A 22,197-nucleotide genomic window follows, 5' to 3' on the forward strand; every position below is an offset into this window, starting at 1 on the left:
TTATCAAAATTAATTTGTAAATGATCTCTAATTGACTTAAAGGAAATTAAGTGTATATAACTTCTCAGAAATATAAAAGAAACTAACCTGAATAAATTTAGGTTCACATGATCTAGGAAATATTTATTATTAGTGTCTGGTATTAAAGTTTGTTTATTGGTTTAACAACGGCATGTCTTTTGAGACGTCAACATTAAGTAGAATACGTTTATTATACCTAGGTTTACTGAAAGCCAATAAGGTTTTATTATTCCTGTTACAAAATTTGTTAGGAAGGAAAATAACTTGATATGACGAAACTATTAAGTAAATTAAATGTAAATGAGAGAGTAGTTTTTGTATCAGCTCTTTGGGAATAATTGTTTTGGGAATGTCTACTTAAAAATAGTCTTCAGGCTTTGGTGACTTGAAACTTTTGAGTTTTGCTAACGTAAGTTAAATAATGGAAATTCATTGAATATCCAGGTCATTTCAAGTAAGATAACACACTGGAACTGGAACATTAATTGTTAAGCAAGTCTGAGTTTATCTACTTGTTTCTTCTAAGTTTACTTAGTTTTGTCTGAGACAGAAGCTAAAGATGTTTGGGTTTATTAGACAAATGTCTTATACTACAATGAGGAAACAAACTATGCTATGAGAAGATGTATGTTTCTAGAGGTTATAGAAGATATGCATAACTTTGCCAATCAGGAAATGCTGGTATGTTCACATTTGCTTCCTTTTTTGGTTTTCACTAGAGATTAAGGTTTTTAAGGGTTAAAATTTATAAGGATTAAGGTTTTTAAGAATTAAAATGTACTTAAAACTCCTAAATAATAAGGGAAACATTCCAGTATGCAAGGAAAGTGGGAGGTGTGTTTTTAGTAAAAAAAGGAAGTATGAAAAATTGAAATGCAATGTAAGGGAAAAGAAAGTACGTTTCTCCTAATGCTGATTGTTTCCAAATGGGAAAGAAAATAAGGATAAACTAATATTGATACACAAAGTTGTAGATTTATGAAAAAAATCTTTACAAGGAATTCCATGTGTGGTCAGGACTAAGATTAGAATGAGTTTAATTGAGTAAATATGGTTTAAGATTAAAGAGTAAGTGGGGTAAAACTTGATTCGTTTTCTCTAGTAAGAGAACAAAGCTTTCCTAGAATATGGATCAGCTTTTGATAACAGGTTGTAAAGTTTCTTACCTTTTTAAGTAATTTGTTGTAACTTTCTGTATTTGCTTTTAAAATCCTTTATTGTCACTTTGGTTAAGTGAATAAGTATTGTTTCATAGTGACCTATGATCCTATTTGACCAAGTGTTTTGAAACTTTTTGATATTTTTGACAAACTTTCCACATATCAAATTCTAATTGAAGTGCTTTTGATCTCTGACGAACTTGGGATGCTTCTGGGAGTAACCCTAAGGCATCTCAGAGATATTAAACTAACTAGGGTTATTTTGTGTTAAATCACTTGGGAAACATTGTCAATTGATTAGTAATAAACTTTCTTAGATTATATTGTATGGGTAAATGTCATTAATATAAAGGTTTTAGAAATTATGTGAAATTTTTAAAAAATCTGGTATGACCTGGTATAATGTTATTAGTCATAATTCAAGTTATTAGCTTAAAATTTTATATGTCATAGCGGTAACTGAGTTTCTTTGTCAGTTGCAGTGTAATCAGTGTTTAACCATGCCTTTTAAAGTCTTTTGTCATTTATAGACAGTTATTGTTGCACTCTGATGCTTTTTTAAAAAATCCTTCATCTTTGAGAAGGTTCATAGAAAGGACTTTTTGACAAATCAGATTGCTTGTAACTTTCAGATCATACCGATAAGCTGGGTAAGAAATTGAAAAATTTTAATGGAAAACCTGATGGCTTCATGAAACTGTTAACACAAAGGATTAGTTACATAGAACTGAGTGATCTGGTGAATATGGTTATAGTTTTTATGGGTTTTGTTTGAAATATTACTGGATTTTAATCTGTGTTTTCCAGATATAAGGAAATCTTTCCCCTCAAGCTAAGTATGGCTTATAGCAACTTGGTAAATTATACCTATTTAAGTAGGATTGAAATATTTATCTTTTTCTCTCTACCTGATTCCTTCAGAAATTGGAAACTTGTATGTTCCCAACAGCCTTATCAGCTGAATAAGGAAGGCCACCTGCTGATTGGTGCAGGAATCTCAAGATATTTTGGGGACCTCGAGAAGAGAGGAATTCACCCAAATCTATCACAGGCAGAATCTGGCACACCCTTGCACAGCTTTTCTGGCTTTAAGAGGCCTTTTAATGATTCAGTCTGAGATTCCTTATGAAAAGTTCCAGCACAACGGATTTAAAAGAACCTATGTGATCAACTATAATTATATAAATAATGAGGCCAAGTTTATTGAAACCAGACTTACGTTGCAAACACTTCTCTTTTTATTTATTTATTTGTGGGTTTTTTTTCTTTTGGTGGAGGAGGTAATTGGGTTTACTTATGTATTTTTAATTAATTTATTATGTATTTATTTCAGTGGAGGTACTGGGGATTGAACCCATGACTTTGTGCATGCTAAGCATGCACTCTACCACTGAGCTATACCCTCCCCCCAGATTTCTTTTTAGAGAGAAAAAGACTATGTTTCTGTGGGTATTAAATTCTAGTTTTGTTGAGGTCTATATTTACTAAGACTCACCTCCCAGGTATTCCTTGTTACGTTACGTAATTATAAAGTTTAATTAGATTACAGTTTATTACAACATTCAGTCTTTGGATGAAGGTCAGATGCCCCATGACCTGTGACCAGGAGATTACACATCCTGGAAAAGGCATCATTTAAAGGACTGTCTCCACCTTGAATAAAAGGACCATTACCAGGTACCCTTGACTAGCTCATGCACTGTGACACTAAAGGGAGTTGTCTCTTGAATTTTTGTTTCCGGTTTGAGAAGGGCCCCTGCATTGGACTGGTCTGTAGAAAGGACTGCTGACCCTAGACATTATCCGCACCAGGAGGAGGAGAAGACAACAGCAAATGGTGGGCAGCTGACCCAAGAATCCAGACGGGCCTGTAAGACCGATCCCACTAATTAAGTGAACTGTGTATCAGATCTTTGTCTCTCAGTCAACACTGCAAGTTATTTTACCTCTAACCATACTGTTGCCCTCAGCGTTCAGGATGGAAAGAAAACTCCAGCGACATTATTTCAGAGTATAACTACTCACGACAGGCAACACTGCTTGCTCTAAGTGTACTGCTAGCAGCATATGCACAGTGACCCTGTGGGGACGTCACCACTCCTTTTCCTGATACTGGTAGTTTGTGTCTTTCCTCTTAATCAGTCAGGCTAGAAGTTTTGTTATTCAATTCAATTAAACCCTCTTTTGGTTTAATTGGTTTTTCACTATTTTCCTGTCTTCTATTGCTTTGATTTCCCCCCGACTCCCTTTTTCCTTATGTCTACCCTGCATTTGCTTTTTGTGATTTAAGGTAGGAGCTGAAGTCATCAATTAATTACCATTTCTTTGAATGTAGGTGTTTAGTGCTATAAATTTCCCTCTAAGTAGTGCATTAGTGCCTCGTAAGTCCTGGTATGTTGTGCTTTCATTTTCTTTAAGTTCAGATTTCTTCTTTGATTCATGGGTGATTGTGATATGGGTTATTTAGTTTCCAAACATTTGAGGGATTTGCTAGATGTCTTTCTGTTACTGATTTATAATTTAATTCCATTGTGATCAGCAAACATATTTTATAGGATCTGAGTCCTTTTAAATTTATTAAGATTTTGTTTTATGGCCCAGAATATAGTTTAACTTTGTCAACATTCCACGTGCAGGTGAACAGGATGTGTTTTCTGCTCTTGTTGGGTGTGATGCTCTGTGATGTCAGGTGGATCAGGTGAGTTGGTATGTTGAAGTCTAGCATAGCCTTACTGGTTTTCTGTTTTCTTGTTCTGTCAGTTGGGAGAGAGACTGAAATTCCCAATGATACTTGTGACTTTGTCTAGTGCTCCTTGCAGTTCTGTCAGTTTTTACTTTGGGTATTTTTAAACTGTTTAATTAGATTGTGATGTTGTGATTTGTAATAATAAATATGTGTGTGATCTTTGTTCATGTTCCTGGTACAGAGCTCCTAATATTCTTAGATTCCCTTAGTGCTGAGAGCTATAAAGGTATCTTTTATTATGTTAATGAGGTTAATTTTGGAAAGCCCCTAGTTAACCTTGGATGGGGGCTGGTTGCCAGGGGAACCAACCTTCTACTTAGAGGGGTGGGACTGAAATCTTTCCAACCCCTGACCTCATGGAAGAGGAGAGGGATCGGAGATTGAATCAGTTGCCAAAGACCGGTGATTCAGTCAATCATGACTCTCACGAAGCCTCCATAAAAACCCAGAAGGACCGGGTTGAGAGCTCCGGGTTGATGAACATGTGGAAGTGTGGGAGAGTGGCACTCCTGGAAAGGGCATGGAAGCTCTGCGTCCTTTCCCCATACCTAGCCCTATGCATCTTTTCATCAGGCTTATCTCCTGGGCTATATCCTTTTATAATTAACTGGTAATTGAGTAAGTACAGTGTTTCTCTGAGTTCTGTGAACTGTTCTAGCAAATTAATTGAACCCAAGGAGAGGGTCATAGGAACTTCTGATTATAGCCTGTTGGTCAGTAGCCCAGGTGACAACCTGAACTTGTGATCGACATCTGAAGCGTGTGTTGGGGGCAGGAGGGAGCTAGTCTCCTGGAACTGAGCCGTTAACCTGTGGGATCTGGCCCAGGTACTGTCAGATTGGGTTGAATTGTCGGATCCCCTGCTGATGTTGGAGAATTCTCGGTGGTGTTGGGAAAACGCACACACTAGAAGATACAACATTATAAAATTTTGTCCTCTTGATGAATTGACCCCTTTATTATTGTTAAATGACATTAATACTAATTAATGTTAATATTCTTTATGCTGAAGTCTACTTTGACTGGTATTAATATAGCCACTCCATCTTTCTTTTGATTAGGGTTATCACGGTATTTCTTTTCCATCCTTTTCCTTTTCTTTTTTTTGGGTATAAATGTATTTTTATTGAAGTACAGTCAGTTTACAATGTATCAACTTCTGATGTACAGCACAATGCTTCAGTCATACATGAACATAGAAATATTCATTTTCATATTCTTTTTCACCATAAGTTACTACAGGATATTGAATACAGTTCCCTCTGCTGTACAGTATGAACTTCTTGTTTGTCAGATTTTGTGAGAATCCTCCTGTATTTCAAAGCAAGAGACAATCGGCCAGACTTCAGTAGGTGTTCTGTGAGATTCAGTGGGTTTGTCGATATAATTCTTGGTGTATTTCTGGGAGAGAGTGAGCTGTGAGACTTTCTACGCTGCCATTTGGCACCTCGCCCCATCCTTTTACTTTTAAGACAATCATGTCTTTGTACTTAAAGCTGCTTTTTGTAGGCTGCATATAGCTAGGTCTGGATTTTTATCTAATCGAGTAATTTCTGCCTTTCAGTGGGATCTTTAGACCTCCCTCACTTCTTGTGATGATGGGTGTGGTTTGGTTTAATACACCAGCCTGCCCTTGTTTTCTTTTTGTCTTATCTGTCCTTTGTTCCCTTTTTCTGCTTCATTTTTAGATTAAATATTTTTCTGATTACATTTTATCACTTTTGTCGGCTTCTAGCTGTAAATCTTGTGTGTGGTATATATATATGTACATTTTAGTGATTTTTTTTAGATGTACAGTATGTCTTTTAAACTTACGACAGCCTACTTTCGTCTTTTTTTAACATTTTTTATTGATTTAGAATCATTTTACAATGTTGTGTCAAATACGACAGCCTACTTTCAAGTGAAATTACACATGTCACGAATAGTGTGGAATCTTGTATTTGTCTTTCTCTTCCTGGCCTCTGTACTACTACGGTCATGCATTTTATTCTACATGTGTTACAAATCCCATAATACATTATGGTTATTATCCTTTTATATGGCCCATTATCTTTTAAAGAGATTTGAATAAGAAAGAGGATTTTGTATTTACTTGCATATTTATCATTCCAGTGCTTGCTCTTTTCTATAGATAAGATTTCTTTTTGGTACAATTTTCCATCTGCCTAAAGGTCCTCCTTTAATTTTTTTTTGTAGTTCAGTTCTATTGGTGAGGAATTCTTTTATTTTTTTGTGTATCTCAAAAAAAATCCTTATTTCACCTTCCTTTTTTAAATCATATTTTTGTTGAGTATTGAGTTCTGTGCTGACAAGGTTTTTTTTTTTCTTTTGATACCTTAAAGTTATTACTCTACTTTCTTCTTTCTTGTATTGTTGCCAGGAAAAGTTTGCTGTCATTTTTATTTTTGTTTCTCTGTCTATAATGTGCCTTTTTCTCTGGCGATGTTTAAGATTTTTTCCCCTTCGCTGGTTTTGAATAACTATGATGTGTCTTAGTGTGGTTTTCTACATTTTTTTTGTGATTGGCATTCATTGAGTTTCTTGGTTCTGTAGGTTCATAGTTTTCGTCAAATTTGGAAAATCTTCACTCCAATTACGTGTATTAGGCTGGTAGAAGTCATTTCATAACTCACTGTTGCTCTGGTGTTTTTCCCCAGTCGTATGTCTCTGTGTTTTAGTTTGGATCTCTTGCTGTGTCTTCAAGTTTATCTATCTATTCTTTTACAATATCTAGCCTGCTGTTAATCCAGTCCAGTGTATTTTTCATCCCAGAATTATAGGTTTCTCTAGAAGTTTGATTTCAGTCATATTTATAATTTCTTAACTTCATGTGTTCAGTCTTTCCTCTTGCTTATTGAACATAAGGGATACAATTAAAATGGTTTTAATGTCCTTGTCTAATAATTCTATCAACTGTATCATTTCTGGGGTGTTTAAAAAATGTTTTTCTCTCCTCATTATGGGTCTAATTTTCCTGCCTTTTTATATGCCTTGTAATTTTTTACTGGATGCTGAACATTGTGAATGTTACCTTTTGGGTGCTGGATCTTCTTGTGATCCTTTAAAGGGTTTTGAGCTTTGTTCTGGAACACAGCTGAGTTACTTGATAACAGTTTAATCCTCTTGGTGCTTGCTCTTCACTTCTGTTGGGCAGATCCAGAAGCTTGTTTAGTCTAGGGCTAATTCTTTCCCACCACCGAGGCAAAATCCGTCTGGGTATTCTGCCTACTGCCCTGTGGATTTTGAAGTTTTTCCATTCTGGCTAGTGGAAGTAGGCACTGCTCCCAGCTCTGCGTGTGCTTTGGAGAGTATTCCCCTTCACACTTTCAGGTGTTTCTTTCCCAAGTCTTGGGTCGCTTCTTCGCAAGCATGAGGTGATGAGGGTTCATCTGAAAACCGGAGGGGGAGCTGTCTGCACATCTCCGGGGGTTTGTGTGCCGTTTTCTTCTCTCCATTTGCCCTGCAAGCTTCAGCTGCCTTGGTCTTCCTGGACTCCTAGGCTCCGTCTCCTGTGTTCAGGGAGAACGCTACGCCCTGTCTGGGCTCCCCTTCCTCCGGCACGGCCTGGGGATTTTTTACCTGCCGTAATCTAGGGCGATCACTGAGCTCACTTTTTTTGTCTCTCAGGAACCAGTCCTTCATTACCTGCTGCACAATGTGTTGAAAACTGTTCTTTCATTACATTCCATCTATTTTTTTTCCTCAGTTGTTTTTAGCAGGAGATTAAATTCAGTTACTATTACTTCATCTTGGCTGGAAGCTGCAGATGATATTGGAACATTTGGAGAGCTTGTTAAAACTACACAGACCTCGGGCCATCCTCCGATCTTACTGACTCACCGGTTACAGCAGTGAAACTAGGGTGTGATTTGCAACTACGCACTAAAGGCATGCCAGGCGTTAGGTACACAGAGTGAAATTAGACACAGGACTTGTTTACAAAAGAATTTCCAATCCAGTGCAAGAGACTCCTGTTTATGGTACAGTGTGTTGGGTATAAGGTGTCTATACGGGGTGTTATGGGACATCCTTATGAAGAAAGGCATCCGAATGCAGCCCTGTGGTGGTCCAGGGAGGGTTAGCAAATGCTTCCTGGAGAAAATGAAGGGGTGAATTTGGAAAAATGGGCTGGGATTAGTTGGATTGGAGGGAAAATGGGGGAAAGAGGACTGACAGACAAGAACACTCCAAGCAGAGAAAATGTTAACGAGGCTCAGAGGAACAAGGTTGCATAATACATTTGGGGAACCGCAAATAGTTTGGAATAGAGAAGAGGTGGTCTCCTGTGTCTCCATCTGTAAAAGGGAACTCCTTTATCCTGAAAATTTGTGAGTTTCAGTGTGGGGGAAGAAAGTGAAAGAGAATAACTCGTTTTAATTCAGATGGGTAGAGCAGTGAATCATGTGATAATAGAAAGCTCCAAGTTTCCCTTGAAGCTGAAAGTGTGTCTGATTAACGCATTCATTTATTTGTTCATCAAGATCTATTAGACACCTGTTTTACACCAGGCTACGTGCTGGGAGCTGGGGATGCAGACATTTGTGAGACCCTGTAATTTGATAGTATTAAAAAAATTGTTTTGTGTCTTAAATACTTAGTATGAAACATACTTCACTTACTTAAAAAACCTCATTCTGAACAGTATCTATTTCAGAAAAAATGTCAGTGGCTGCTTTGAGAGGAGAGGAGCTTCTCAGCTTAGCTGAGGGCAGCACGTAATTACCAGCGCACATAGCACTAAATACCGAGCTCTGTTCTAAGCACCTGCTATCAGTTAACTTACATGATCCTCAGAGAAACCTTAGACTCTTATTTACTGCTTATTTTAAGCATAAATGTATTCTTTTGACAGTTGTCTTTCCACATTATTTATTTTACCAACTACTAATCATTACACTACCTCAAAAAACAAACGAACAAACAAAAAGTCCCAGGAAACTTGAGAAGTAGAGACGGGGTCAGTGAGATAGCTGAGGGTGGCAGGAGTAATTGTTTTCTGCCAGATGGAAGATTTTACAAACAGCCAGAAAATTCTCCAAGAGACTGAGTCCAAAAGGTAGCTATGGCAGTGTCTCCATGAGCAGTATCTACCAACATGAACAGCCACGCCATCCTAAAGGTAGGCTTGAAACAATGTCGTTACTGGGCCATCCCAAGTGAAGTTTAAAAAATAAATAGTACTAGAACCCAAAGAGTAATAAGCACATGCACCATTTTATCATTTCACCCTCATGAGGTCAACGAGTATCCGTCACGTACTTCCCTAAAGTGGCCAGCAGAGGCAGGAGGGTGGTTTCTGTTGTAAGCCTCTGAAGGGAAAATTACCACTGGTCTTTCTAGACTTCCTCACATACTCGATGGAGGACCTGAAAACATGGGTGTCAAGGGCCACGCTTCTACTTTCTGTGAGCTAGGGACGACCCAGGCCTCTCCTGATGCCTCTGGGTTGACAGGAAGAACGGTTGTGCAGGCTTTGATGCTCCACCTGGCTTGTACATTTTTGTTTTCTCCCGTCGTCTGTGCTGAGACTGATGCACGCAAGGCCAGAGCTGGACCATGGGTATCCCAGGTCACAAATCCTCAGATGCTTCAGTCTACTTCTTCATGTGATCTCCTCTGTACTTCTTCGTCTGATACCCCAAGTACTTTTTCCTAGAGGGGGAAGAAGAAAAACAGATTCTTAAAATTCCAAGTTTGATTCACCGTTGAAGTGAAAACATATGCCTTTTAACTCTGCTTTCTTGTCCCAGGCATGACCCGAGGCTCAGAGACCATGTTAGGGCTGGGGGAAGGTTTGGAAAGGTGACTGGCATCCTTGGTATGCCTGAAAGGAAAACAGCAGCTAAGGACTTAGGTTACACACCCAGGACTAACCGTCGAGATGGGAAAAGTCTTTGATGCTGTATTTAAATGGAAAAGGTTGATGACTGTGGAGGCTGCTAACCTCTCCTTTCAATGTGCTGTAGAATGGGCGAGGTCGCAGGACCACAGGGTAACTACATGAACGGTGCTTCACAGTGAGACAGAAGGGCCAAGGGACAAATTCAAACCCAGTGGTGGCTGGCTTAGCACGCTTTGTGGATAGAGAAGCTATTCATTCATTTTACTGATTCATGTGTATTCTACAAGTATTGACCGAACATATCTGACTGTATGAAACTAGTGGAGCAATGAGAGAAAAAAAGAGGCATAAAATACACAGTCCTGCCCTCACAGACTGGCCGTTCAGTTGGAAAGCGTAGATGCACTGCTATGAAGTGTGGAGTACTAACAGTTAGGAGCCTGTAGCTCCTGGAAAACTTGCGCCCAGGAGTAGATTCCTCCTTCCACAGCACTAGCAGGACGTTCCCGAGAGCCACCGAAATCCCTGGGGCAGTGGAAGTCCCTGGAGGCTTGCCGCCCAGTGTCGCCTCTTTCCTGTCTGGGGAGACTGAGCACACATCTCAGTCCACACACTCGCATCAATCATATCAACTCATAAATAGTCCTTCATCAGCATCTTTTATTTTTTTGCAACTCTGTGACTTTGGAAAAACTTATCCCTTCCTCTCTTACTCTTTTTTCCTCCCTCTCCGAATTTCTAGCTACCTGCTCCAGATTAAACCTAACTGTGGCCAAGACTTAGGATTTATAATGATCTGGAAAAGTAAACGAATAAATTTTGAATTGCAAATACAAATGATAAAAGCCAGTGCCACAAAATTCTAAAGCCTCTGAAAATTCCCTTTATTATTTCTAGTGAAAAAAAATCCATCTATTTTTCTCTAATTGGAACTCTCTCTCTCTAGAACTAGCAGCCAAATTAAAAAATAAGTAAATAAAACCATTTATATTCTTTTTTCTTTCCTCTTTCTATTTGCTTACTAGAATTAGAAACACTTATTTTTCATAAGAGGTTTATTGAAATATACCATAAAACTCACCCTTTTAAAGTATACAACTCAGTGGTTTTTAGTATATTCACAAGAGTTGTGTAACCATCACCTCTATCTGATTTAAAAAAATTTTCATCACCACAAAAAGTACCACTGTAGCCATCAGCAGTCACTCCCCGTCTCTCTCCTCAGAGCCTTAGGAAACCACTGTCTCCATTCTGGACATTTCATATAAATGGAATCACAATATATGGACCTTTTGTTGACTTCTTTCAGTTTGCATAATGTTTTCAAGGTCCATCCATCGGTCCATACCTCATTCCTTTTTATGGCTGGATAATATTCCATTGTATGGATATTCACCACATTTGGCTTTTCCATTCATCATTCATCATGGATAAGAGTTTGTATTTCCATTTTGAATAATATGAATATTATGAATAATAATTACTGCTATGAACATTCATGTACAAGTTTTTGTGTAAACATTTGTTTTTGGTTTTCTTGGGTATAGACCTAAGAGTAGAATTGGTAACTCTACATTTCACATTTTGGGGACCTGCCAAATTGTTTTCCAAAGGGGCTGGACTATTTTAGAATCTAACCAGCAACGTATGAGGGTTCTAATTTCTCCACATCCTCACAGAGCCTTGTCTTTTTCATTTTAGCCATGCTAGTGGGTGGGAAATGGCATCTCATTGTGGTTTTGATTTGCATTTCCCTAAGTTGAAATGAAGACGTCAAGCAAACATCTTTTCATGTGCTCGTTGGCCGTTTGTGTATCTTCTCTGGAGAAATGTCTATTCAAATCAATTGCCCATTTTAAAAATTGGGACTTTTGGACTTTTTACTGTTGACTTGTAGGAATTTCTTACTTATTCTGAATACAAGTACCTCATCAGATATGCAGTTTGCAAATATTTTTTCCTATTCTGTAAGCTGTCTTTTTGCTTTCTTGATGACATCCTTTGAAGCAGAAGCGTTTTTAATTTTGAGGTGGTCCAATTTATTTTTTCTTTTGTTGTTTGTGCTTTTGATGCAGAAACACTATTTTTCCTAGAACACTTTTGGCGTTTCAGCCACACTAATTAACAAAATAGGTGTTTGAGAACTGGCTTGTGAACCCAACTGATATTTATAATCTCTCGGGAAAAACATATTAACAAGACCAACAATGATGGTGATTTCTTGTGTGTAATTATAGTGCAAACATGGAGTGTTGTAAAAGGATCTTGAGCCGGAGTGGTCAGGATAGTCTCCGTGGCGGAAGAGGGACTTGAGGGGGTGCTGGGAGGAAAAGCAGTTAAAGCTGGAATAATGTGGAGGAAGCTCTCCTCTCAGCATGAGGTAAGGCAGCTTGATGTTAGAATACTTCAGAGCTTTGCTTAGATGAGGCTTTTAAGCGCTACCATATTTGATGCAAAGGTAGAAAATAGGGAAGAACAGAAGTCTGGGTAGCTTAATGCGCAAACAGTGGAGACCTTGGCGGACATGATCAGCTGTGCCTTCCTTCTGGTAGCAAGAGACTCAGTCTGTCTGGAGGCCCCAGGGTCATGCTGGCCGTGCCCAGAGCAGACTCAAACCTGCTCCTGGCCCCTGGACCTTCCTCGTGGAAAGAAGGCTGATGACAACGTGTGTCCTCCTGGGAAAAGCGTGAGCAGACAGAAACGCCCTAGGCCTAGAGAGTCAGGGCTCTGGGGTAAAGCGTTCTGAAAGGGTTGTGAGGCCATCCGAACGTGGCAGTTTTAAGGAAATCTCAAGGGAAAAGGTTAGGCGGTAGAAGTGAAGGTGTCTGTTTGGCCTGAGAGCAGGTAATTAAAGTTAAAAATAGATGGAAATGTCACTGCTCTTTAGTTTGTATCAAAATGTCCCTGACAAATGGCTGGGTCCATGCAGCAATGGCCCAATGTCATAAGCCCTGGATCTCTGGGTGAGGACCAACCCCCACCCCCACCCCAGCAGCAGCTGAGAGACTAAGGAACTGTCTGCCTCCTTGTCTCACTGCCAGGCTTCTGTGGCCTCCGAAATTTGTGAAAACAGAAATTATATCTATCTAAACATTTTCTATCTCAGCATCTCTTCATTTCCTGTTCTATCTGATCATCCCTCTTCCCTCTCCCCCTACACAGAGGCCCCATGTACCCTTTGGGAACTCAGTAAATATTTATTGATAATGAAGATAACCACTAAAAAATATGTTCCCATCAGTGGGATAAATCTCTTGCCACTCAAGTGTCGTAAACTCATGAGAACGGCTTCAAAGAAGTGTTCCCTTCACTTAAAAAAAACAAATAAAAAAACAAAACCCAAAAAACCCCTTTCTATTCCATCTCCTCTGAGTTGTGGGAAGATTCATTCTGAGACAGGATACACTTACCCATCCACCATGCTGCTGGATCCAGGGCGTGAAGTTCTCTTTCAGGTACTTGGCTCCAAAGCCCAGCACCTTGTTCATGGGGTGGTTGTCGATGGCTGTGAGCTTGGACATGGCGTCTATTGCAAGAGCAGCCTTAAAGCTGTGAACTTTGACCTCTGATTCTCCTCTGGTGTCCACAGCCCTTAGGAACTGGTCTGTGATGGTCTTGAAAACAGGGTAGGTCAGCCCATCCTGGAATCTGCTCATCAAAGCCTTGTCTTTCTTCAGCTGTGTGCAAGAGGAGAAGCACTCAGTATAGCAGTGAGGCGGACTCTCCTGCTCAACACTGGGCCACTAAAACCCCCAACGGAAAACCCTGGATTCTAGTCTCAGCCGTGGTACTGCGTCCTGTAGGACCGGCCGGGGCATGGACTTCCTCTGTGAATTCATTTCATGGGGGCAAACGTGATAAAACTGAACAGCCTGTTCATTCGTCAGATGTTTCCTGAGCACTTACAACAGGCAGGTGCTGTGGATGCTTGACTCAGGCCCTCACTGGAGGGGCTCACAGTTTACTGACAGCTGTAATCCAGCGCCAAGTGCTTTGCTAGGGGCTGTGTAATGGGCAGAATTCGCAGCCTGGAAATCACTCCTCGTTCCAGTACGAAACTGGCATCGACTTGGAATTCTAGTGACAGGAAGATCATTCCTTCACAAGTCAGCCCTTGGCTTTGAGGGACAGCCCTGAGTGCTAGAAAGTTCATTCTTCAAGCGGGGAGAAATCAATTGCCCTGTAAGTCCTACCCACTGATGTCAGTTCTGGAGAAACCCAGGGGCGTCCTTAAATCATCTGCCGGGTTCTGTTTCCTGCTTCCTCTGCACCCCTCCGCCCCCTGCCTGTGGCCCTGAAGCTCCCACACGCCTTTCTCTTTTCTTTATTCTGAGCACCCAGGTCTTCTCACTGTTTCCTGTCCTGCACCCTCTCTCACGCCCTTCCCCGCCCTGGTCACCGTCCTCGGGGCACACGGCTGACAGAGGCACTGGGGAGCCACAGAGCGTGCGGTAACCGGGGAGAGCTGCCTGGCTGCTCAGTGCCGTTTCTCCCTCCTGCAGGGCCCCCACAGGGCCTGACTTCCTCCTCGTGCGTCCTGGCAGAACAAGGAAACGGGCCCCACAGGCCAGCGCCTGACGGACAGGGGGTCTACGCAGCCGTCTGCGGGTGACGCGTGGACGAGGTCTGTTCCGCAGCCCCGGCTGCAGGGGCCGGCTCACCACCTCTGCGTCTGAAGGCCACCCGCACACGGCCCTGATGGGAATGACTGGTCTCTGCTTCTAAATGGCATGAAACCCAAAGTTCTGCGAGTGACACTGACCCGGCCCCTGGCCGAACTGCTGAGAGAGGCCTGGAGCAGAGAACAGTCCAGCCATCCTACGGGGAGGTTTCAGAGAGGACTCCAGACGTGGAGCCGCTGTGGGACACAGATATCCAGGCTGCAGGGCAAAAATGCAAGAGTCTAAACTTCCCTTGAGGATCAGTTACACGGGGAACGAGATTCAGAATTCTATTCAGCAAGTTTTAATTTATTGGTGTCCTTTCCTGCAATAACAAAGTCACTTTTCTCGCTTCCAAAAATTCCAAGGAGGCTCCAGAAGGTTTACTTATGTTTTCCAAAGTGATTCATTTTTGAGATGCTGCCAGCGCCAAAGAGTCTTGACTCCAAGGGAAATAAAATTTAGGACTCAGTGGAAACCAGAACTTTGAAAAGGAATACAAAACAACCAGGAAGGAGTTCGGTTCCATTCCTGGGCACCAGCGCGCAGGCACAGAAAGAGAACGCGTCGGTCAGTTCAAGAAGCTCCCTACCTCTCTTTCCAACTGATCCCCTGAATATTTCAGCAGCTCAACGATTTTGGCTATAATTTGGTCTTCTCCATCTGTCAGGGGAAAATTCCAGTTATTTCTCTTACGAAAAAAAAATCATCTAAAATGTTTCCAGGGACAATGCTTATAGCCTGATTAGGGATTAAGGGAGACAGGCTTCGTAAGTCTTAGCCAAGCAAATCTTCCCTCGTCTCTTCCCAAACCACCCCAGACACCCTGTCTGTCCTACGGCCCCCTCCTTTCTTGTAATCTTTCTTCCTGAGGCCCCCCAGTTCTCACCGTGAAACTCAGCGCTTTATTTACTTTAAGAATGTTGAACATACTACACATAATCCTCCCTCTGAAGGTATTTAGGAGAAATTTCTCGCTGGTCTTTATGTTTTTCCTGAGCAGAGGGCGCTTTTTCCGTGGAGACCCCATAAATCGCTGTCCGATCACACCCCTCCTTGTGTTAGCTCGGAGGGCCAAACTCTGGCCTCTTGAGAGGGAGGCACGGACTTCCTGGCCTGCGTTTTGGAAGTTAAACTCATTCCTAAACCCACCTTGTTTTCCTGCTGTGGCTTTCTCTTTACATTCTCTTTCAAATTTGATGTTTATTTGACCTTACTAAAATGTACACTTTGTATGCTGTGTTCCTGCGACAAAGTGGGGCATCAATAAATGGAATGGATCAGTTCTTCCTGCCGAAGGCTGACATGGCAGAGGGAGAGAAAGATGGCTCCCGGCCGTGTGTGGGGTGAACGTTGAAACAGGGGAGGGAGAGGAGTCTGACTCCTCTTGTCTCCAAACGTGCTAACAAGTAAACATTAGGAAAACAGTCATGGCTAGAGAGCAAAATCCAAACAGCAAAGCCAGCAGCTTGAGGGAACAGCCTTTTTACTTCTGGCACAGTCTCTGAAGTCATGGAGTCCTCATGTTTGTCTGCAAGGAGAGGGGACAGGCCGCCAGGAAAATCATCCCACAAGGTCTAGTGAAGGGCCAGGTGGGAAGTCTGAGACCCAAGGCACCTGGGAGAAGGACCGTGTGGCCCCGTCGCCCATGTGTAGTTTTTATCTGATGCTGGGGCCTCTCTCCAGGAAGGCTGCTGGGACAGCAGCCCGAATTCCTCATGGGCACAGAGGCTCTCATCCGAGCTTTTGCTTGGTTTAGGGGCATTGGCTTACGTGGCCCAGGCACACATGAGATAGCAATAAAGTGGAAAGACTTTGCCTTTTGCAGACTCAGAGGGGCCCTCCTCTCCTCCCGCTGCTCACTCTGAGCCGCTTTGGTAGTTTGTGGTCCCAGCAGCACAGTCTGGGGTGGACAGACTCACCCTTGCTTCTGGGGTTGGGAGATGCCAACACTTTTGGAGGGAGAGCTGCTGCCTTCTATTCTGGCAGGATGTAAACTCAGGAGCTGCCTCGGCCCCTCATCATCCACTGGAGTTTGGGGAAAGAACACCCCGGGCAGCACCGTCATTAGTGAGGGACGTGGGGCTGAACTCTTCCTGAACTTGGTTCTGCTTCCCTCAACTCCAGAAGTCCTGCAGGTCGGATGGGATCCACAGTCCCAGCTATTGTGGCAGTTGGGGGACAACCAGCCCAGTCTGGTCACTACTTCTCAGCTCTGCTTCATGCTTTGCACCAGCCCTGGTGCCTGACAGCGCCTTGCTTTTTCACAGGAGCCCAAGGCAATATTACAAACCCCTGGGCTGATGCTCCACCTACACCGTGTGCTCTCCCGTGAGCACCCTGGGCCTTGGCCATTGCTAATGCGATTAAATCTAATACCACATTTCCCCCTGTGGACGAGACTGACTGCGTGCTTTGTGCTCCCTCCTGCCCCTCAGTAGGAGACTTTTCGTTGGACTTGGCAGTGAGCTGGGCAGTTTGCGTCCATCTGCTGGCACACTGCCCTTGGCTTGGGCTGGTCCCTCGAGCTAAAGGTCAGTGCTTCCCACGTGTTGCTGTCCTGCCCTGAGCCCAGGTTGGCAGAGATCCCTAAGTTGCAGAGCCCAGAGCTGAATAAATACAGAAGTGCGTGTAGACCTCTGCCTGGCAAACACAGCCCAGGGCAAACATTCCAAAGGGAACTTTACCTTTCTTCGCACTTGGGGCTTTAGGCTGGGGGCCCTGGAGCTGGGGGCCCTGGAGCTGGAGACCCTGTAGTACAACAGTCCCCGTGGACTGGAAGCCTCCTCCCTTTAAGAGGTTGTGCTGCTCTTCTGGTGGCGGCCAGGAGTAAACAATTTCAGCAACTCGGTTGGCGATGGAAACGACTTTGGGGTCCACAGCTGAAAAAAGACAAGACGGTGCTGACGGGCCCTTCCCAGAAATTCATCTAGGTCATTGAGATGCACGGTTCCCCGAAATGAAAACACCAGCCTGGAGGGAAAGGAAGCTGCCCGGGAGCGAGCGTGCAGGGGAGGCCCATTCTTCAGAAAGCACTGGCAGTTGCCTGGCAGAGGCTGGGCTGGGGGAGGAGTCCCCAGAGGAGTGATTGCCTCCTCCAAACAATTGCCCCTCTGCACCCTCTTTCTGAAGTCTTGCAAAATTAGGGTCCCCTTTCCCCTTTGCAAGGGAGGAAACACAAAAGGGAGTGCTTAGTTCTTGGCTGGAGGGAATGCTCATTATGCTTTTATTTTTATTCTTTTTTTTTTTTGGACACCCTTTATATGTTGGAGAGCTGGCCCCTAGGTGCAGAGGAGGGCATTCAACAGTTTGACAGGCCTTTGGGGGCTGGTCACCGAGGAAAGAGAAACACCCCTGCTCTCAGGCCATGTTCAGTACTCAAGCCCATTATTAAGTGAACACTGAACTCGCCTCGCTGGTAGGGTCATGTGTCTCCTCTCTCCTCCGCGTCTGCTGGGAAACAGCCCCAAAATGCTGGTAGGCAAACAAGGACGCTTAAGTGTAACCCATGACCTTCAGGAATTTATAATCCAGGAAAAGACTTAAGTCACGTATTCACACATGTAGAATAAAGCACTTGGGGACATGAAGGTTTAAATGGCATTGGCCCCCTGAGTGTCATAGCCTGTGAAAGACAAGCGGACTTCGCCGCTGCTCAGGGATGGGGTCGGGCTGGGAGGGCAGGCAGCACTGCTGAGCTATTGGGGGGTGAGCCTTTCGTTGCTAATTCATCACTGAGTTCTTAACTTTTGGAAGCCTGAACAAGCCCTGTCTTTGATACGGAGCAGTCGTGTCATGTAATGTTTTAAAACAACTCTATTTAATTTATAAGACTGGAAGAAAGTGACAGAGTGGGGTTTTGGCTAGAAGGCTGGTGTGCCCAGGGGAACTCCCAGGCTCTGTCGATCAGGAAAGACACGAGGGCCAAGGCCTGGGTCCTGGGAGGGATTGCGTCGCGGAAGGAGCCACCAGGGTGATTTCTGGTCCTCTCCCCCCAAGACCTCCATTGCATGGAGCTTTGGTGGCTTCCCCTCGCCCCTCTGGGCATTCACTGAACTGATGCTCTGTCCAGGATGCTTTTCTCTAAACAAATGCATAATGGCTTCCTTAAAAAGCCACGTTTTTCATGGTGCTCCATCCATAGGGTTCAAAAACAGACAAGGAGTGAATTAGAGAATTGGAGAGGTCAAGGAGAGAAGGATTTGTGTTTTCCTTTCCGTTTTAACAACCCAGCCAAATGTACTTTCCACCTTTAAATCACCTTACTGCAGTCCGACCAGCTTCCCCGTGAACGCTGGCCACCCATGGAAGGAGCTGGCAAGAGGCTGGACCCCCAACCAGTGGGAGCCTTTCCATGTGTCCCCAGCACAGCGGAGAGGAAAGCTTACGTGTTCTGCCTCTATAGCGTTGTGCAGCCTGTGCGCCTGGCTCTTTCACGGAAGTCACACCGGGCCCACCTTGCCCTCAGAGGAGGCAGATGAAGGCCCCAAGGCTGTCCCTCCCCAGGCCCCGCCATGTGGCAGGGCAGTCACAAAACCGCCCGCAGACACCGAAGTATCCAATCTGACTAAGCTGTGCACATGTATCTGTCTCTATGGATTGGTGGGCGTGGAGTGAAGGATGTAGTTGAAATATGTGTAGGAAAAACTATAAGCCAACACATGTCGACTCCAATGAACCAGCTCTAGTTAAGAGTCCCATTTTTGAATACCTTAATTTTAAAAACTGGAAAAAAAAAGGAAAAAAATTCCCTTCTTGTCAGGGTTGGTGCCATCTGATAGGCAAAGGGACATCGGATGGGGTGGGGAGAGGACAGAAAGGCTGCCCGTCCTTCGGAGCTTATTTTGGGGGCTCATTGTGGGGTTAATGACAGCAGGGTTGGGAAGGCAACTGGCCTGAGGCATTTGTTTTAAAGAGAAGGGGCAGGGAGTTTGGGAGAGAATTTCATATGGTCGAGACTGCTATTTCCTACCCAGTATCCATTTTCTATTTCTTCCTTAGTAACAGACCCCTGAAATGTGAGGGACAGCTGACAATAAAACTAAAAAAAAAAATTTCCAAGCCTCCTTTGCTGTAAGGAGTAGCCACTGAGATGTAAGAAGTTGAGGACAGTTTTAAGAAAGCTCTCTAGGGTGGAGGGTATAGCTCAGTGGTAGAATACAGTGCTTAGCAGGCACGAGATCCTGGGTTCAATCCCTGGTACCTCTATTACAAAAACAATAATAGTAAGTAAACCTAATAACCTCCTCCCCCCAAAAAAGAAAGAAAGCTCTCTAAAAGGGGGCTGAATTATCTAGAAAGAAGATACCCTTTTGTCCTTCCCTTGCTTCCTCTTTCTTCCTGCTTGGAATGTAGACATGATGGCCGGAATCCCAGCAGCCACTTTAGAATTTAAGGTGACTTTGAGGTTAGAAGCCACTAGCTGAGGGATGGCAGAATAGGAATCTCTAAAGACTGTGGACCTGGCAGATCAAGCCCAACTGTGGTTGTTTTTTGTTTTTGTTTTTGTTTTTTGGGAGGGAAAAATAATCTCTATATTAATTAAGTTGTAGCAAATCATGGCTGTGGAGAAAAACAGATTCACAAAACAACCTGGGTTGGTATTTCTTAAAATTGGTATTGACATTCATTTTCTACCTCCCAAGGCCTCTCCCTGCTTGACTTTGTTCATGGGACATAACCTCATAGTTCTCTCTTCAGCCAGGTGCCTGAACCCTGGAAATGGCACACAGGCTAAATTGTGACCTTTAGTTAAAAGAACCCAGGGGATGCCGACTGCTGAGCTCTGACTGACATGTGGCAAAATAGAAAGAGAATGTGAGGCCCTCTTGGTTCACATCCAACATAAAACCAACTAACCACCACATAGTTCGCTGAACAAGAAAGCAAGGAGAGAGGTAGGTGAGAAGGGAGGGTCCACTCTACATAAATGTTTAAAGCTAAGCCTCCTTAGGAGGTAACCATCTCTACCTTCTCAAGGAGATCTATACAGAGATCTGGAAATTTTAGAAAATATAAAAGGTCAAATGACACTTCAGTAATACTGAAATACAGAACATCATTTCCCCCAGGAAAGCCCAAAGGTTAGTCTATAAAATCGTCCCATTTCCTGGCAAACTCAAAGAACAGGACAAGCAGGAAAGTCATTTAGGTGCCTCCAAACTGTCCTTTTTGCTCCAGAGCTCAGCCACCGCCACCTCTCCAAACCCCCGCCAGCAGGAGCTTGCTTACCCCTGGGCGGGGGGGAGTTCCCCGCATAATCTGGATCCTAACGTCTCCTGTCCTAAAATTCTATAAGTCTGTTGGGAAATGGAAGTTTCCGTGATCGCAGTGAGTGATCTAAGGCTGTCCGTATGTGAGCTGATTCTCCAAGGAAGCCAGACAGTCGTATTTAAAACTGAGACATTACTGCCACCTGTTGACTCACTATTGACAAGTTACACAGGACAATCAGCCCAGCAGGAGACAGGGTTGCTTTTAAAATCCGGGCAAATTGGAGGGGAAGATGATGATCATGGCCGAGATCTGTGGATGAAGGGCAACTTTCTAATAAAGCCTTTCATGAAAATGTTTCATTCAACACAATAAATACATCTTGTCCCACTGAAGGAAGATTTTGTCAAAACGCTTCTCAGTAGCTTGTACTTTGAAAAGCATTTTTGTGTGCAGCTATCTGATCTTTCCATCCACCTTCAGAGGTAGGGAGGGTGGCTTACTCCAATGTACAGATGGAAACATAGAGGCCCAGAGAGGGGAGATGACTTACCTGGAAGAACAGAAGCCTGAGCCCCTGTGTGGGGCCCTTTCCCTCATGTCTGGGTGTCTCTGGCACCGAGGATTAGGAATTTGGGTAGCAAGCTTAAGTACAGACAGTGGAGGCAGAAAACCAGTCCATCACCCTTCACTGCCATCCTCATCCTTTCTGCTCAGTCTTGAGAAAAGTCAGGATATTGTAACTGAATGTTAATAAGTTGGGAAGCTGACTACCATGAGCGCCCTGCCCGAGGCCCTTGTTACCAGCTGGGAGGAGGGGACCCCCAGGCACACGAAGAAGGGGAAGACCTGGCTGCGGGAGAGACAGACGCCCCGAAAGCCTACCTTGATGCTCTGAGCGCCGTTCCGCTGTAGAGAGGGACAGAGGCCGCTGCTGACTGCGGGGACCGCTCTGAGGTTTGCCGGCCCTTTGCCCCTGAGCACGGATCTCCGGAGGTGAGCTCTGTGAATCATCCTCCTTCTCCACTACTCCGAAGAGTGTTCTCCAAGACGACTTCTTCTTGGCAAGGTGTACGGCCTTCTCGCTGGATTGGGAATTTCTGCACGGCCATGGCCCCTGAGCCCAGGCCTCGATTGCTGGCCCCGGTCCTCTCTGGGACAAACTTCTTGTTCTCAGGGGCTTTGGTGAGAGGACAGCAGAGGTGTTCCTGAAGACATGGTGTTTGACGTAGAACTCCAGGATTTTGAATTCCATGCTGTCTGGGTCATCGTCATCCAGGGGAATGTCCTCCAGGTCACAGGTGCTGGTGGTACACATGGAGGCCCTGCAACGACAAAGTCCACACATGTCCTTCTACCCATGACAACCTACTCTCTGTAGGTCAGGAGAGATGGAGTGTAACTCAATATGCATTTTTTTCCAATATGCATTTTTTGAACATCTATACTCTCTGTGCTGGGAGGCAGGAGGGAATCTGAGATGCCAGGGTTCCTTCTGCAAGTTCAGTCTTACAGAGATGAGGAAGAGAGACATGTTCAAGGATGAGGCCA

The 22,197-nt window shown here is 43.7% G+C and overlaps 1 protein-coding gene across 5 annotated transcripts in view; it reads right to left on the reverse strand.

The window, feature by feature from the left end:
- Positions 1-9,125: 9,125 nt before the first annotated feature.
- The window catches only part of BCL2L14 (BCL2 like 14), a 38,315-nt gene continuing 25,243 nt past the window's right edge, over positions 9,126-22,197 (reverse strand). For all 5 annotated transcript variants that reach the window (XM_072954444.1, XM_072954447.1, XM_072954445.1 and 2 more), the window contains 5 exons: positions 21,532-21,971; positions 17,121-17,315; positions 15,026-15,096; positions 13,183-13,449; positions 9,126-9,582 (listed from right to left, as the gene is read on the reverse strand). In XM_072954444.1, the coding sequence (XP_072810545.1) occupies positions 9,520-9,582; positions 13,183-13,449; positions 15,026-15,096; positions 17,121-17,315; positions 21,532-21,971 (1,036 nt within the window). In that variant the 3' untranslated portion in view covers positions 9,126-9,519. The remainder of the gene's footprint in view (positions 9,583-13,182; positions 13,450-15,025; positions 15,097-17,120; positions 17,316-21,531; positions 21,972-22,197) is intronic.

This window comes from Vicugna pacos, chromosome 34 (assembly GCF_048564905.1).
Source record: "Vicugna pacos chromosome 34, VicPac4, whole genome shotgun sequence".
Taxonomy (NCBI): Eukaryota; Metazoa; Chordata; class Mammalia; order Artiodactyla; family Camelidae; genus Vicugna; species Vicugna pacos.